This window comes from Hyla sarda, chromosome 2 (genome assembly GCF_029499605.1).
Source record: "Hyla sarda isolate aHylSar1 chromosome 2, aHylSar1.hap1, whole genome shotgun sequence".
In the NCBI taxonomy this organism is placed as follows: Eukaryota; Metazoa; Chordata; class Amphibia; order Anura; family Hylidae; genus Hyla; species Hyla sarda.
Window position 1 is genome coordinate 312,976,175 of NC_079190.1, and position 16,639 is coordinate 312,992,813.

General features: G+C 45.5%; 1 protein-coding gene across 13 annotated transcripts in view; it reads right to left on the bottom strand.

Moving 5' to 3' along the window:
* DCAF6 (DDB1 and CUL4 associated factor 6) overlaps positions 1-16,639 on the bottom strand; it is a 1,246,835-nt gene that overhangs the window by 966,386 nt on the left and 263,810 nt on the right. For all 13 annotated transcript variants that reach the window (XR_008888854.1, XM_056557692.1, XM_056557704.1 and 10 more), the window contains one exon: positions 9,336-9,397. Coding sequence is in view for 12 of the 13 variants with exons in the window: in XM_056557692.1 (XP_056413667.1) it covers positions 9,336-9,397 (62 nt within the window). In the remaining variant the exon portion in view is untranslated. The remainder of the gene's footprint in view (positions 1-9,335; positions 9,398-16,639) is intronic.

A 16,639-nucleotide genomic window follows, 5' to 3' on the forward strand; every position in this document is an offset into this window, starting at 1 on the left:
CACTATCCAGTTTATGACGTACAATGTACATGGCTTTAATTCTCCATGTAAGAGACATAATGTATTGTCTTTATTGCAGAAAGAGAAAGTGTCTGTATTGTTCTTACAGGAAACACATTTTAAGAAGCATAGGATTCCCAAACTACCTTCTAACTACTTTTCTCTTTGGTTTCACAGTGGGAGCTCAAACTCCTCCTCCAGAGGGGTATCTATTGCATTGCAGAAAGAGGTCCCCTTCCAACTCCTTAACTCTTACGACTCAGCTGACGGGAGGGCGCTGTTCATAAAAGGTAGGATCGGAGCCGTGACATACACCTTAGCCTCCTTATATGCCCCAAACAAGAAACAGATTCCCTGGCTGTTGGGTACATTGGAGAGATTGAGGGCCTTCGCGGAGGGTCCTATTATCATAGGGGCTGACTTGAACGTCACTCTAGAACCCCTGCTGGACTCCTCTACGCGGAGGTCGGCAGTCCGACCGGTTGACCTACGCACCCTGAGGAACAAACTACAGGAGTTGGGTCTTGCTGACATCTGGCGTCTGCACAACCCAGGTGACCACTCCTACACTTTCTTCTCCACCCCCCATCAGTCTGCTCAGCGCCTGGATTACCTCCTCTGCCACGAAAGCCTCCTACCATCGTTCCACCACTCCACAATAGCGCCTAGGACTTTGTCAGACCACTCACCCGTCACTGCCACGTCCACTCTCACGCACCTCCCCAGGCGGGACTGGACGTGGCGCCTAAATGACTCATTACTGTCACATCCAGAAACGGTTTCTAACCTCTCATATCAAATTCAAGCCTTCTTTGAAATAAATCTCACTCCAGACGTTTCCTGGCCAACGGTATGGGAGACGCATAACGCATACATGCGAGGCATCTTAATTGCCTTAGGCTCTAAAGTCAAGAAAGAGAGGGCACGGGAGGTCTCTTCCCTATTGGAGCGCCTTACCGAGCTTGAGAGACGATTCAGAGCTCCGTTCTCCCCATCCGTTGCCCGGGAACTCACTTCTGTTCGGGAACAGCTGCGAGACATACTCACTCAGAAACATGCGGACTCTGTAATCCGCTTCCGTCAAAAGTTATTCCAACACGGGGACAAGGGGGGGCGATTGATGTCGGCTATGATTAAAAAGAGGAAGGAGAAAACATTTATCCCTGCAATTAAAACAGACGCACACCAACTAACCACAGACACTAAGAAAATCGCCTCGGCTTTCACGGATTATTATACTACCTTATACAATATCTCTCCCCATATCCCTGACCACACACAACGATCTCAAGCTATAACATCCTTTCTGCGCTCGCTGGCACTACCCACCTTGACTGCAGAGGAGGGTGCATCCCTCTTAGAGCCTTGCACCATTGAGGAGGTACAGAAAGTACTACAATCCTTCCCTAACGGCAAAAGCCCGGGCCCAGATGGACTTAGCCTGACTTACTATAAGACATTTCAGGAGGTCCTGGCCCCCAAGTTGATGCACAGGTGCAACGCTCTATTGATGGGGGGTAGCCTGCCTGCTCAAGCGCTCGAAGCACATATTACTATCCTTCCTAAAGAAGGCAAGGATCATCTCTTATGTTCCAGCTACAGGCCCATATCCTTACTCAATCTTGACGTGAAGGTGTGGGCCAAGGTGCTAACGCTTAGACTGGGGCGATATCTCCCACACCTCATACATACGGATCAAACGGGTTTCGTGCGCGGCAGAGAGGGCAGACACAACGCCCTTAGGGTGATGCACGCAATGCATTATGCTAGGTCCACACACGCACCGCTTATCCTCCTCGGCACAGACGCCGAGAAGGCATTCGACAGAGTCTCCTGGCAGTATTTACAACACACATTGGCCTCATTTGGAGTGCCCCAAGCATTCACAGCAGCTGTCATGTCGCTTTACTCGAGCCCGAGCGCGCGCGTTAGGGTCAATGGCACTTTGTCCCCCTCCTTCCAGATCAGAAATGGTACTCGGCAGGGGTGCCTCCTCTCCCCGTCATTGTACATTATAGTCATGGAGACGTCATTGCAGGCTTTACGGAGGGAGAAGACGATTGAAGGCTTGGTGGTGGGTGAGCATGAGCATAAAGCCGCTGCTTTCGCGGACGATCTGCTCCTTCTCATCACAAACCCGGAGACCGCCTTACCAAAAGTACAAGACTTGCTAGACCATTTCGGCTCGCTTTCCAACTTTAAGGTCAATTACACTAAGTCGGAAATATTGAATGTTTCCTTGCCCAACACTAGAGCCGTACTCTTACAAAACTCCTCCCCTTACCGATGGCCGTCAGACCACATTACTTACCTAGGCATTGCCTTGCCCCCATCGCTGTCCGACCTGTTTACAGCCAACTACGTGCCTATGTTTGCAAAACTGAAACGACAGTTAGAGTCTTACCAGCTGCCCTTCTTGTCTTGGATGGGTAGGCGGAATCTACTACAGACGTACATTATGCCCTCCATCCTGTACTTGCTCAGAATGGTACCTATTGCCTTACCGACCAAGCATTTGCTTCAATGGAAGCGATTGTTCTCCTCCTTTCTCTGGTCAGGCAAGAAGCCACGCTTGCCGTACAAACTCCTGCTCAGGTGTAAATCACACGGGGGCATAGCTCTCCCAGATGTTGAGCAATGGTACCGGGTGGTGCATTTGCAGAGATGGAAGCAGATTCTCTCTCGCACTAGCCTTCTGCAGGGCACTTCTTTAGAATCACTACAACTAGCGGTACCTGATACCTCACGCGAAAGAACACTCTGGCTCCCCTCGACAGACATACTCACCCAGATAGCTAACCCATTGCTGCGGGGCACACTCCTGCTTAAAAAGGCTTTTAATAGGTCGGGCGGACGTATGGTGGGAGGCAGACCTACCCTGTCCCCAGCTTTACCGAGCTCACTGATTCCACACATCCTGACGCCCCACGCCTCGGAGGTGGATGGTGTTTGGAGACATTTTAGATCCGTATTGCTGAAGCTTTTGTGTAGGGATGGCCACCCACCGTCTCAGGAGGTAATCCAGGAGCTGATCCTGACTACGACTCTAAATTTCATGCAAAGCTACATTATACGGCGCACATGTGCCTCCTTACTGAGGCAATATGTCATCGGCTCCGACCTATCCTGGGTAGACAGACTAGCTTTCGCTACCACGAACATTGACACTAAGCCGCGGCTCTCTGTCTTCCGCTCACATAATATGGACGAGGACGGTGCTACTCCTCCGCTTTTCCTTACCTCCTGGGAAAAGGAATTGAATGTTATCCTCACTGACGCTGACAAGAAGAAGATTCTAGATAGCTCTCATGGGTTCTCTAAGTGCGTTAGGTTACAGGAGGGACATTACAAACTACTAGTTAGGTGGTATAGGACACCCGAGCTGCTCAGACATTGGGGCCTCACACAGACATCGGAGTGCTGGAGATGTGGGGGTGACATTGTCTCCCTATCACACATATGGTGGCACTGCCCCCTCCTAACAGACTTCTGGAAGGGTGTGGGGGAGACTATGACTGAGGTGACTGGCACTAGGGTTGACCTTACACCACTCCAGATCTTCCTAGGGCTTCCGGGCTCGGGGTGCCCCCTACATCCCAAATCCCTGACAGCGCATTTACTCACGGCGGCTAAGGCCCTTATCCCGTTACACTGGCGTCAGACCACTCCGCCAACTGTTGATGAATGGAAGGGCAGAGTCTCACAGATATGCCGCTTGAAGGAGTTGTCGAGCTGGGGGACTCACACACACGACCGTTTTCTGCAGACGTGGACCCCGTGGAGGAGGTACCTAGCCTCCCCTGGAACTCCCTAATTACTGCTCGCTGTTTCCTTTGTTTCTTCTGACCTTCCCCCACATACCACACACTCTGGTTTGGATGTACCGATTGAACTCCATCAGTACTGCACTTTACCCACATTCGCGTCTTCCCTTGTCCTCGTGTTCTCCCACATCCCTCACCTCTTTTTCCTCTCCCTATTGTGTCCTTCCTCGCCCCCATCTCATCCATTACCCTCCTATTGTGGTCACCCTCCTTCCTCCAACTTCTCACCCCACCTTTCTCTTCCATCACTTTCTAATTCCCGACCACTTGCTCTATGTTCTTCACCCCCTACTCTTTCTCTCCATCTCAATTTCTTTCCATGCTACCATGTAAGTTGAATCATCTTGCCTGAGACAGACTATCCATGGTACACGGGTGCAGCCGGCCTCGCTCGTGGACAGTGGGTCCTCTCTCACATCCTTGCATATGTGTCATGTCCCCGGCCCACAATGTCTCTTTTGTGGGTTTTTCAGGGGTCTTGTACATACTTAGGACTCATTATGCAGACACCTACCGTTTATTAGTCTGTCGAATGTCTTAGGCGCTATGTACTTGTGAACTTACATAATTATTGTTGAATTCCTTGGTTGACTCAACTGTTGTGTCTTGAAAATTCATAAATAAAGAATTGATAAAAAAAAAAAAAAAAAAGCAATCAAAAAGTCAGATCAAAACAAAAATGGTATCATTTAAAACTTCAGATCACGGCGCAAAAAATTAGTCCTCATACCACCCCGTATAATGAAAAATAAAAAAGTTATAGGGGTCAGAGGAGGATAATTTTAAATGTATTAATTTTCGTGCATGTAGTTATGATTTCTCCAAAAGTAGGAGAAAATCAAACCTATATAAGTAGGGTATCATTTTAATCGTATGGACCTGCAGAATAAAGATAAAGTGTCATTTTTACCGAAAAATTTACGACTTAGAAACGGAAGACCTCAAAAATAACAAAATTGTGTTTTTTCTTCAATTTTGTCGCACAATGATTTTTTTTTCCGTTTCGGTGTAGATTTTTGGGTAAAATTATTGATGTCATTACAAAGTAGAATTGGTGGTGCAAAAAATAAGCCCTCATATGAATTTTTAGGTGCAAAAGGGTTATGATTTTTAAAAGGTAAGGACTTTTGTCCAAGTACTGCTTTCAGTTTGCATAGGTATAGTACTTTCTTCCTGCAACGTTTGTTGCTTTTGTAGCTTTCCATTTGGTAAAGTGAAAAACAAAAATTTGGGGATAAGTTTATCCTCTCTCTCCCTTCCTATCTAACTGCTCTTATCTTTTTCAGAGCATGTCTTGGCTGACGGCCACCAGGAGATGCCCGCTAAAAAAGCGACCTCTGAGAGAAAACATCTCCAGTGCCATGACTGTCAGGCACTATTAGAGGATAATTACCAATTTTCCCGTTGCACGTCCTGCCGCGCTAGGTGTCAAGCCAAGCAAGAACTGACCATGCAGGATATGGTCGTGTGGGTGAAGGACTTTTTGTCTTCTAATATGACTACGATGGGGGCCTCCATAGAAGAGCTGAAGCAGCTGGTAAGCGTGCTAGACCATCTTTACCTCCTAGGTCTATGGGGGTGTCTGGAGAAGCAGCTTGTGGGGATTCTCAATCTTCATCTTCTGAAGAAGATAAATTTCAATATCTGTTTTTTCCTGAGAAAACCCAGCAGCTATTTAGGTCCATCAGGTCGGAAGACCATGATGCCGACGGGGGTGAAGCCTCTACATCTGCCTCTATGAGGCCTAGGGCCTTTAAAACAGATGATTCCCTCTTGTCTTTGATGAAGATTGAGTGGAATAAGCCAGAGAAAGGTCCCATTCTTACCAAGCGGTTTAAGAGCATGTTTCCGATGCTGGAAGACCAGGTGTCTTCCTGGGGACCTGTTCCTAAGGTGGATTTGGCCATCTCCAAGTTATCCATGCGGACCATGGTTCCTTTTGATGATGGCTCCTGCCTTCAGGATCCCATGAACCGCAAGGCCGAATGTGCCTTTAGGCGCGCTTATTCGACTGCCTCGGCTTCTGCTTCTGTGGCTATAGCCTCCATTGAGGAAGCAAAATTTCTGAGAGCTAAGTTCTCTCAGATCCAGATGATCTAGACCAAGGGGTTTCTAGGGATGACATCCTTGCCTCTTGCAAGATGACTAGTCTTGAGATTGATTTTTTGTGTAATGCCGCCTCTCAACAATTGAAGTTAGCCTCTAAAACTATGGCTCTTTCTTCTGCGGGCCCTCGTCCTTTGTGGCTTAAGCCCTGAAGGTCTGATACTTCCTCTAAGCACCCTTTGCCTGGCATTTTATTTGAGACTGAACTCGACCGCATAATGGAGTGGCTGTCTGATAGAAAAGGGAAATCTCTTCCTCAGCAGCCCTTTCGTGGTTGAGGCAGGCGTTATTGGAACAGATCTGGTTCCCAAGCCAAAACCCCAAAAGATATGGGATCCCAAAAAAGGAATGCTAGGCACTACAGGGGTTCCAAGGGCAGAAAGTCCTTGGTGCCCTGACTTCGGGCCTCTCCTCTCTCTTAGCTCCCCTCTCCTTCACTTCCTGACAGCGGTCGCCTTCAGCATTTTTTGCCTGTCTGGCAGACTCACATTCAGAAACCTTGGGTCCTTCGCATAATTTCAGAGGGTTACAGAGTGGAGTTTGACAGTGTTCCACCAGACAATTTTGAATTGTTTTGTATTTTGTATTGTATTTTATAGACCTAAGATTAGTCAACCGTTCTTTAACCATATGGAAACGATCCAGCGTGTCGTCAATCTTCTAATCCATGGGATTTCCTGGCAACCTTGGACCTCAAGGATGCTCATCTTCATATCCCCATCCACCCTGGGTCTAGAAGATTCATCATGATCTGAAGAAGTAGGTGGATCTTATGAAACAGCTGTCATCATAGCCTGGAGCGTCAGGGGCGTCCTCGCCTGCTGCAGATTATGCTATCCGCTGCACACTGTCACTTTGTAACACACCAGCCATAACGAAAAACTACTATTTCCAGAGGTGGTGAGTGCAATCCTTTCATCTATTCTCATACATTTGTATGTTTATATAACTGTGTAATGTGTGTTTATATAAACACACATTACACAGGTATATAAACATACAGTACACATATAACTTTGTAATATGATTTTATGAAGGTGTCTGACCACAGAGGGTCTGGCCAATGGGACCCGACACAATCTCCTATGTAGCGCCCCTTCCATGCATTCTCTATGGGAGCACTGGTGACTGGTGATACAGAAGCTCTGTAGTTGGCTGTCTCCGGAGCTCCATTGGAGAACACAAGGAGGGGGCTTGTTCACTGCACAGTGTTTGGTAAATCTGCCCCAATTATCTCTGTCTGGTCTGCAGAATACAGACATTTCTTACAGCAGGAAAAAAAAAAAACTGGACTTCTTCTTTCCTTTGAGTGTTTTGAAGGACACCATTTCAGCCAGTTTCTGACACTTTTTTATATAAGTTCAGGAGCATCCAATTTACGCTGTTGGGATATTTGTACCGATCAAATCAGAAATATGAAATGAGGGGTACAAGATAGTTTCAGGCTTCCATCTTCAATCAGAATGATTCACCTTAATTTCACCAGGTCATAGAAAAGTAAAAACATGGCCATAATGTGTGGAATGTTTGAAGTAAACAGACAGTGGATTAGACAGGACAAACATAAGACAATGGATGCCATATTGTTCTGTTAGTCTAGAGCCACCATGTTTGAAAGAAGGACCTGAATGAGCAGGTGTGAGGTGAAACTCTATAGGGGAGATTTATCAAAACCTGTGCAAAGGAAAAGTTGCCAAGTTGCCCATCGCTTCTTTCAATTTGCAGAGGCTTTATTAAAAATGAAAAAAGTAAGCTGATTGGTTGCTATGTGCAACTTTTCCTTTGGACAGGTTTTGATAAATCTCCCCCATTGTATATAATTTTATGACTCCAATAAGGGAGGGTCTTTGGATAGGGGATAAGTAATTTTTTTGCTGTACTACTCCTTTAAGATAAGGAATAAGCTAAAACATCACAGATCCCAGTTCCCAGAAGCTACCTGAAGGGGCAGAGCTATAAAGAGTCAGGGGAAATATTTTTCCATAGCCCTCTCTTCTCTGATGACTGGTTATGACTATACGCATTTCCATGGACCCCAGGCAGCCTTCTTTCTCTTATCCAGAAGTGCAACTATGTATACTCTTGATAAGATACACAGGTTTCTTATTTGATTAAAGGGGTTATCCAGGAAAAAACTTTTTGTTCATATAACAATTGTCTCCAGAAAGTTAAACAGATTTGTATATTACTTCTATTAAAAAATCTTAATCCTTTCAGTACTTATGAGCTTCTGAAGTTAAGGTTGTTCTTTTCTGTCTAAGAGCTCTCTGATGACACATGTCTCGGGAACCGCCCAGTTTAGAAGAGGTTTACTATCTGTTTACAAATCTGTTTAACTTTCTGGAGCCAGTTGATATATATTATCCTGGATAACCCCTTTAAGTTACCTCCTTTTAATGTTGATGGAATTATATCATGTAAATGAACAGATCTGGCTTTATATTATCTCCATATTGAGACGGTAAAGTAGTTTATAAGCCACACCTCCTTCTACTGCAGTGTCTTATGGGGATCAATGCATTTACATATTGCATATAGCATAGTTGATGGATCTTTCTCTGCTCCACCACATGACAATTCAATGAGAAAACTTAATTTAAGTCTCCCTAATTATTAGCGCACTATAAATTATATATTAAGTACTGTATCTTACTACCAGAGATAGTTGTGGTTACAACTAGGCAGAGTAATATTCATAACTCCATTTTATATATCTAAAGATTAGATGCCCATTTGATATCATGTGATGTGAGGTTCTCTTTTCAATGTAATACCGATATGATATCTGAACTAACCAACTTCTGTGATGTTGATGTTACTAACTAAACGTATTAATGTATCATTCCTTTTATATGTTTGTATATCATGGTGTTTATATGACTCTTTTGTGTTAATCTTTTACAACTAATAAACCTGCAAATCATTTTCATAATAACTTTATTGTTTACAGTTATTATTTTATTATATTGCAAAAGTTACTTCTACCATTACTTCCTAGAACTCATATCTGGAAAAATAGTCGGACCCAGATATGGTGAATTGCAAATTCATTATTTATGGTCAACAACAATATATTAATATTGTTGACCATAAATAATTCATAACTCATCACCGAGTTATGTTATTATTATATCTTCTGACAAAATGGAGACCTCAGGGAGACTATTTCTCCTAAATATTAGGCCCTAGTGTTGAACATATTCCCTGACAACGCGCTAATGACACATAACATGCCAAACCTCCTACATCTGTATATCTGCCATTTAAAGAGGTTATTCAGGCTTATCCTGTTCTGGATATCGGTCCTCCTTCGATTGGGAACAAAATACCCCATGCTGGATTACCCCATTAATGTCTCCTAACATTGCATATTCTATGACTTTCTATTTGTATAAGTTTACTTACGCAGCCATCATGTACATTCAGAGTTGTTTCCAGTTTAAGTCTTTGAATAAACTCTCTTCTTCCTATTTAAGAAAAAGGAGGAGCAATTTCATTCAAGATGATACTAAACCATAGAAACGTATATTGGGGTAGATAACAGATTGAGCTTAGTTGCAGTGCCAGTGAGTCAGTAATTATTTTACATACCCAGCTTGGTATATTTGGGGAAACTTGGAGGAAAGAATTGAAAACACAAGCAAATGGCCCAGTACCTTGCCTTACAGGGTTATCCAGCCTTGATAGCCTATGCTTAGGACAGATCAACAATATTGGATCAGCGGGGGCTGGCCCTTAGGGTCCAGCTGTTTGAAGGGCTATGGTACTCATGGGTGAGCTGCAGTCTCTTCACTGCTTACACTAGATTGAGCCTGACTTAAGCCTGGTATTAAGCAAAGGTACAGTATGTTGTCCCATTTAACTAAAATGGAACAACGATTACAAAAGTATAGCAACTGCAAATTACCAGACAGGTTCAAATCTATGAAAACAAACATTAAAATAGCTGCAGAGCTAACACGACCACCATGGCTGCTGAACAGCCCAATACAACCTAATTTTGATGGTCTAACCTAAGGATAACACCTTAAAGGTTTAGTGTGGAGATTTGAATAAAGGTGCATTCACACTGAGCAAATCAAGAGGAATTCACGCCGAAAAAATTTCCAGTTGGAATTTACGCGGAACTGCGAACGGAAATGGGGGAGAAAGAAGTGATGGGTTTTTTCAGCCATTTCCTCTTAAATTACTCAGTGTGAACGCACCCTTAGTATTTCTCCCCCCAAAAAATCCATTCTACAAGAGGATGTAGTGAATTACAGAAAAACAGCCCTCAGAACAGGACAATAAGTTAGGGGGTTTAAAGGATGTATTTACAAGTACCAGACACTCTATATAAATAACTGTGATTTACCTTACATTTCATAAACAATAGGTGTGGAATTTGGCATTCATTAGAAAAATGACCATTTAATAAAACTCTGTAAAGCGCTAATATTTTGTAATATTCTGCATTAGGGTATGTTCACACTGAGGAATTGGAGAGGAATTTCCACGAGTAATCTGCTTGCTTTTTCCTCTCCAAATCATTCAGCAGTGAAATCCCCATAGAGCTGTGCAGAATTTCTGCCCCTCAGGTCACACTGAGGAATTTCCTCAAGCAGAATTCTGACGAGGAAGTCTGTTCCGCTTGAAGAAAGAACATGTTCTTTCTTTCAGGCGGAATCAGCGTTGTTCTACCATAGAGATCAATGTTATTATTTTTTTTCAGTCCGAAGCATTTCCGCGCGGAATTTGCGCAAAATTTCCGCATGAAAAAAAAAACAAAAACATTTTATGAATAGAAATACTTGATACTCCTCCTCCGCATGAAACCTGCATTTCCGCGCCAATTCCGCGCGAAATTCTGCGCAAAATCTCTGAGTTCTTGTGGAAAAGTAACAATATTTTGAGGCAGAAAATTTCTGCTTGAATTCCGCCCCAATTCCTCAGTGTGAGCATACCCTTAGCATGCAACTCCAACATGTGCAGAAGAACTGTCAGGGCAACTGCAGGTCTCCAACTATGAGCTGCTTCACAAACAAGTTAGATTTAATAAAACTTAAAGGGGTATTCCAGGAAAAACCTTTTTTTATATATATATATTAACTGGCTCCGGAAAGTTAAACAGATTTGTAAATTACTTCTACTGAAAAATCTTAATCCTTCCAATAGTTATTAGCTTCTGAAGTTTTCTGTCTAACTGCTCAATGATGATGTAACGTCGCGGGAGCTGTGCATGATGGGAGAATATCCCCATAGGAACTGTACAGCTCCCGGGACGTGAGTCATCAAAGAGCAGTTAGACAGAAAACAACAACTCAACTTCAGAAGCTAATAACTATTGGAAGGATTAAGATTTTTTAATAGAAGTAATTTACAAATCTGTTTAACTTTCTGGAGCCAGTTGATATATAAAAAAGTGTTTTGGCCTGGAATACCCCTTTAATGGAACTGGGCTTGTCAAAGCTGTTGTAAATGTTTGCAGAAGTGCCCGCTCAGCCTATTACTGTCCATAGTTCTGACATAGCTCTGCCAAATTTTTATTACAAACATTAAAAAAAAACTTAGTCTGAGGAGATATCATTACATAATATAGGGTAGCAGAGTAAACAACAGTTCTATTGTTATAAATAGAACCTTTGATAAGGTCTGCTAGGAAAGGTACCCATGCACATGACATTCCTGTTGATGAAAACTGAAAAAAAAAAAATTTGGCAATTTTTTTTAACCCCTCAAGGAGCAAGCCCATTTTGGCCTTAAATGGCCACTCTCATTAAAACTAATTGTTGTTATTGCACTCCTTATGGTAAATAAAAAATATTTCTAATATACTTTTTTTTTTTTAAATGAAGTTTTCTATGTTTTATTTGTGCTTAAAAAAAGCTCAAAAGCACATTTTACCCCATCTTATACACAGACTTTGGACCGAAGCCCAAACACAGGAAGTGCAGCCTGGAGTTCTGAGGGGGGGGGGTCCAGCCAACAGCATATGACAGTTAAGTGTGAGAGGAGCTATGATTGGGTGAGGCTGGACACCCCCCCTGGACCATTTAAGGACCAGGCCAATTTTAATTTTGCAATTTAATTTTTTCCTCCTCGCCTTTTTAAAATCATAACTCTTTTATATTTTCATCCACAGACCCAGATGAGGGCTTGTTCTTTGCGTCACCAATTTTATTTTGTAATGACATCCCTCCTTATACCATAAAATGTACGGCACAAACAAAAAAATATTAATTTATGTGGGGAAATTAAAAGGAAACCGCAATTTAGAAAATTTTGGATAGTTTGTTTTAACGCTGTACAGTTTATGGTAATAATTAGGGATCGACCGATATCGTTTTTTTAGGGCCGATACCGATAATCGGTGCAGGATAGGGCCGATAGCGGATAACTTATACCGATATTCCGGTATAAGTTATCGGCTATTTAACCCCCTGCGACACCGCTGCAGATCATTGATTTAAAGCGGGCGCTTTAAAATCAATGATCTGCAGTGGCTTTTGCGGGGCCATAGGCCGCCGCCGCCACCCGCTTCTCTCCCCCTACTTGTCAGGGTGGTCCGGGCCATCCATCCATCGTTCCTGTAGTGTCCGGGGGCGTTCCGGGTGGAGGGTGAACCGGTCCGGGCTGTCCTTCTTCTCCGGCGGTCATCTTCTCCACTCCGGGCAGGCTCCGGCCTAGTACGCTGCATAGACGCCGCTGCGCAGTGACACCCGTGCGCAGCGACGCACCTGACATCACGGCGTAGCAACGTCTATGCAGCGTACTAGGCCGGAGCCTGCCCGGAGTGGAGAAGATGACCGCCGGAGGAGAAGGACAGCCCGGACCGGTTCACTCTTCACCTGGAACGCCCCCGGACACTACAGGAAGGAAGGATGGATGGCCCGGACCACCCCCATTACGGGTAAGTTAAATTTTTTTATTGACTCGGAGGGTAGGGGAGAGTGGGGGAGGGGCCCGACCGGTATAGCGGTATGGGCAAAAATCCCTACCGGTATACCGCCCAGCATCACGGTGGGGGGGTGCGACGCGGTGCGGTGGGTCGGGGGTGCAGTGCGGCGGGTCGGAGGGGGGGGGGGGTGGCGGTCGCGGTGCGGTGGGGGCGGTGCGGGGTCGGGGCATTATCGGCTTATCGGCAAGATAATTGCCCATACCGATAATGCCCAAAATCGTGATTATCGGCCGATAATATCGGCCATACCGATAATCGGTCGATCCCTAGTAATAATGACATATTTTCTTTATTCTGTGGGCCAATAAGATTAAAATAATACCCATGTTATATGCTTTTTTATAATTGTACAGCTTTAAAAAAAATATCAAACTATTTGAACAAAATTAGTATGATGGCCAGAAAAAGAAGAGGAGGAAGAAGGGTATGAGTAAGGCGGCACCCCCCTCCTCTTCAGTTGTAGCCTCAGACAATAGAAGGAACCACTCAGTCTCCGACCCTCTGATCGTTCTTTTGAATCGATATGAGGCCCTGGGGGATACTATCTCCTCTTCTCGAGGGTCAGGAGGCGTTGCAGCCTCCAGGGGGTGCCGAGCCTCCTTCCTCTGGGGCAGTTTCTTTGGGGGGGGGGGGGGGGGTAACACCAGATGCTGGAGGTAAAGATCCTGGGATGGATATGTCCCAGAGATTAAAAAGAAGTAAAGGGTCTTCCTCTGATTCAGATGGGGGTGGAGGGAAGGAAAGGAAGAAGGTTTAAAGGGTGAGGCCATCTAACTTAATCTCCCAGAATGGCGGCACTAACCCCGCTGATGCTGGCATCTATTAATTGTGCCAGCATAAAGTCTGATACGGCTAGATTAGCAGTCTTTGATTTTCTCGGCCATGTTGAAGCAGACATTCTTTTTACAAGCGACCAGGTTGTCAGATCTACCCTCTCCGGTAAAAGCCAGGAGAGAGTGGAGGCGCGGTCCCTCCCACTGGTCTCTTGCGGCTGAGCGGTATAGTGGGGTGGCGGTCCTTTTTTCCGCTCCTGTTGAATGCAGACTGGTTATTGAGCTAGAAATGGGGAGGTGCCTGATCATTGATTTCTTCATGAAGGGACAAGAGCTCCGGCTCATTAACATCTACGCCCCACAAACTAAGCGGGCCATAAAGATCTCTTTATGACGATTAAGCCCTTTCTTTTTACGAGTCGGCAGGTGATCTTTGGAGGGGACTTCAATAATGTCATGAGGTCCCAAGATAGGAGAGGCTCGAATGGCCCACTGACTGGTGATAGTGTGGCACTTATTAGCATAGCTAGAGAAGCTCGCCTAGAGGACGCCCACATCCGGAGCCCCTTGGGCCACGTGGGCTTCACCTATCATCAAGGTAGCCGCAGGTCTAGGATAGATAGGTTTTATTTAAAGGAGGAAGCCATCTCTTCCGCAGTGTCCGTGGTTGAGGTGGAGTTCTCCGATCACTGTATGATTTTGTTTTCCCTGAATGTTTCAGAGACCCCCAGGATGGGTAAAGGTTACTGGAAGCTGAATTCTTCCCTCCTGGAGGAAGCGAAGGTAAGACAGTTCTTTGAGGATTTTCTTCAGCGTCAGGTACTTTACTGGATCTTTGTAGTAATAAGCTGGAGTGGTGGGAGATATTCAAGAAGCGGGTTGCGGGGTCCTTTCGCCAGCTCTCGAGCCTCAGGTCCCTGAACAGCTACCGCTTGTATCAGGGTCTGAGGAGGAAACTCAAGCTTCTCATCTCGACTGGAGGTAGCCGAGAGGATATCTCCAGAGTGAAATCCTTGCTGATGAGGTGTCAGTACGATAGGCATGCTTCTTTGGTTTTTGAGAGGGATTTCGGGAAGTACCGCTCACCTAACCCTTACAGAAACTGTAAGATGTCAGTGAGTAGTGAAGTAATTCCAGGACTGATTGATAGTACAGGATCTCTGAATCGGTCCAGATCAGGGATCTTGGAGGTCGTCAGATCCTTCTACTCATTCCTCTTGGGGAGGAAGGATCTAGATCGAGACAAGATGTCGGTTTTCCTGGCTGAAACCATTCCTGAGCCAGGAGTAGACCCCTCTCTGGATGTTTTGGCAGAAGAAATCAGGGAAGAGGAAGTGAGACTGGCAATCGAGGGGCTTGCCACTAAGAAGTCGCCAGGTCCGGATGGCTTAATATCCAAGTGGTACAGGACCTTTAAGGAGTCTTTAGCTCCCCTCTTGACTGAGGTATTCAATGAGAGTCTCTCCTTGGGCACTCTGCCAAAGTCAATGAGGAGGTCCGCCCTGATTCTCCTGTCAAAGGGTAAAGATCCGAGCCATATTGAGAATTGGAGACCCATAGCTCTTCTCAATACGGATAGGAAGCTTCTGGCTAAGATACTGTTTGCACCCCGGCTCCTTTCGGGGGCTCAGCACTGCTATGTTCCAGGCCGAAGCACCTTAAGTGCTGTCCTTCGTGTCAGGGAGGAAGTGGAGCGGAGTAGTGCGGTTTTCTGGAAGGAGTACTTGCTGTCCCTGGATCAGGCCAAAGCGTTTGATCGGGTGAATCACGAATACCTCTGGTCCGTCCTCCTGAGATATGGCTTACCAAGTACTTTTGTTAATTGGCTTAAGATCTTGTATGCAGGGGCAGAGAGTTTCCGGCTGGTGAACGGTTGCTCTTGCCGCTCTTTTGTGGTGGGATCCGGAGCCCGTCTGGGTTGTCCTTTGAGCTCGATTTCATACGTGTTTGCGATCGATCCCTTTGTCTGGAGGGTAGATTGAGGGCTGTTGGCGGGAGTCGGGATGAGTCTGGCTGAGCTGGATGTCGCCCAGAGAGTAGTGGCATACGCTGACGATGTCACCATTTTCGTGTCCTCGAGAGAGAGGAAGTCTATGTGGTGATGTCAGAAATGGACCGCTACTCAGAGGCATCTGGATCTAAGATCAACCAGGATAAGTGTGAGAGTCTCTGGCTGGGAGCGGGAGATCCCACGTTTGATCTCCCGGACACCCTTCCAGGGCCCCAAGACTCAGCAAAAGTTTTGGGCATCACATTCGTCCAGGATGATTATCCCGCCAAAAACTGTGATGGTAAGCTCCGGGATGCCACTCAGAAGGGGGACCAGCGGAAGGGTTGGTCTATAACCCTCAGGGAAAGGGTACACCTGATCAAATCGTACCTGCTCCCCTTGTTTATCTGGGCAGTGTATGCATCTTGCCAGAAGCTTACTACACTACGATCTATAGCCTGTTTTTCTAATTGTTATGGGGGAACAGGATGAACCTAGTCAAGAGGGAGGTTACGTACCGCACAAGGAGACTAGGGGGTTTATCTATGGTAAACCCTGTGGTGTTCTTAAACACCTTCTTGAAAGCTAACATCTCAAACCTCTGGTCAGAGAGGGCTCCTCCGTGGGTATTCTCCTGCAGGGAATGGTTTCGGCCTTTCTTACAGGAATGGGAGACAAGAGGGCGAGTGAAGGACCTCTGTACGTCACACGAATATCTTCCAGCTTATGCTACCCCGACTCTGAAGGCGATATGTTGGTGGGGTCTGGGAGTGTGGGAGATCAGGACCCAGTCAAGGCAGTTCCTTGACAAACGGGTTCTGTTGACCCACTTTCAGAAGCCTTTGCCGCTCAGGGACTGCCCAGGTTGGGATCTGAGGGTGGGGTTGTACCTTTTAAACATTAAAAGGATCCCCCAGAAGTTTTGAGACTTGGCCTGGTGCTGCTTTCAGGGGGAGCTATATGTAAAGGACAATTTGAAGCACAGGAGCTCTGATGACCGGGATGTCCC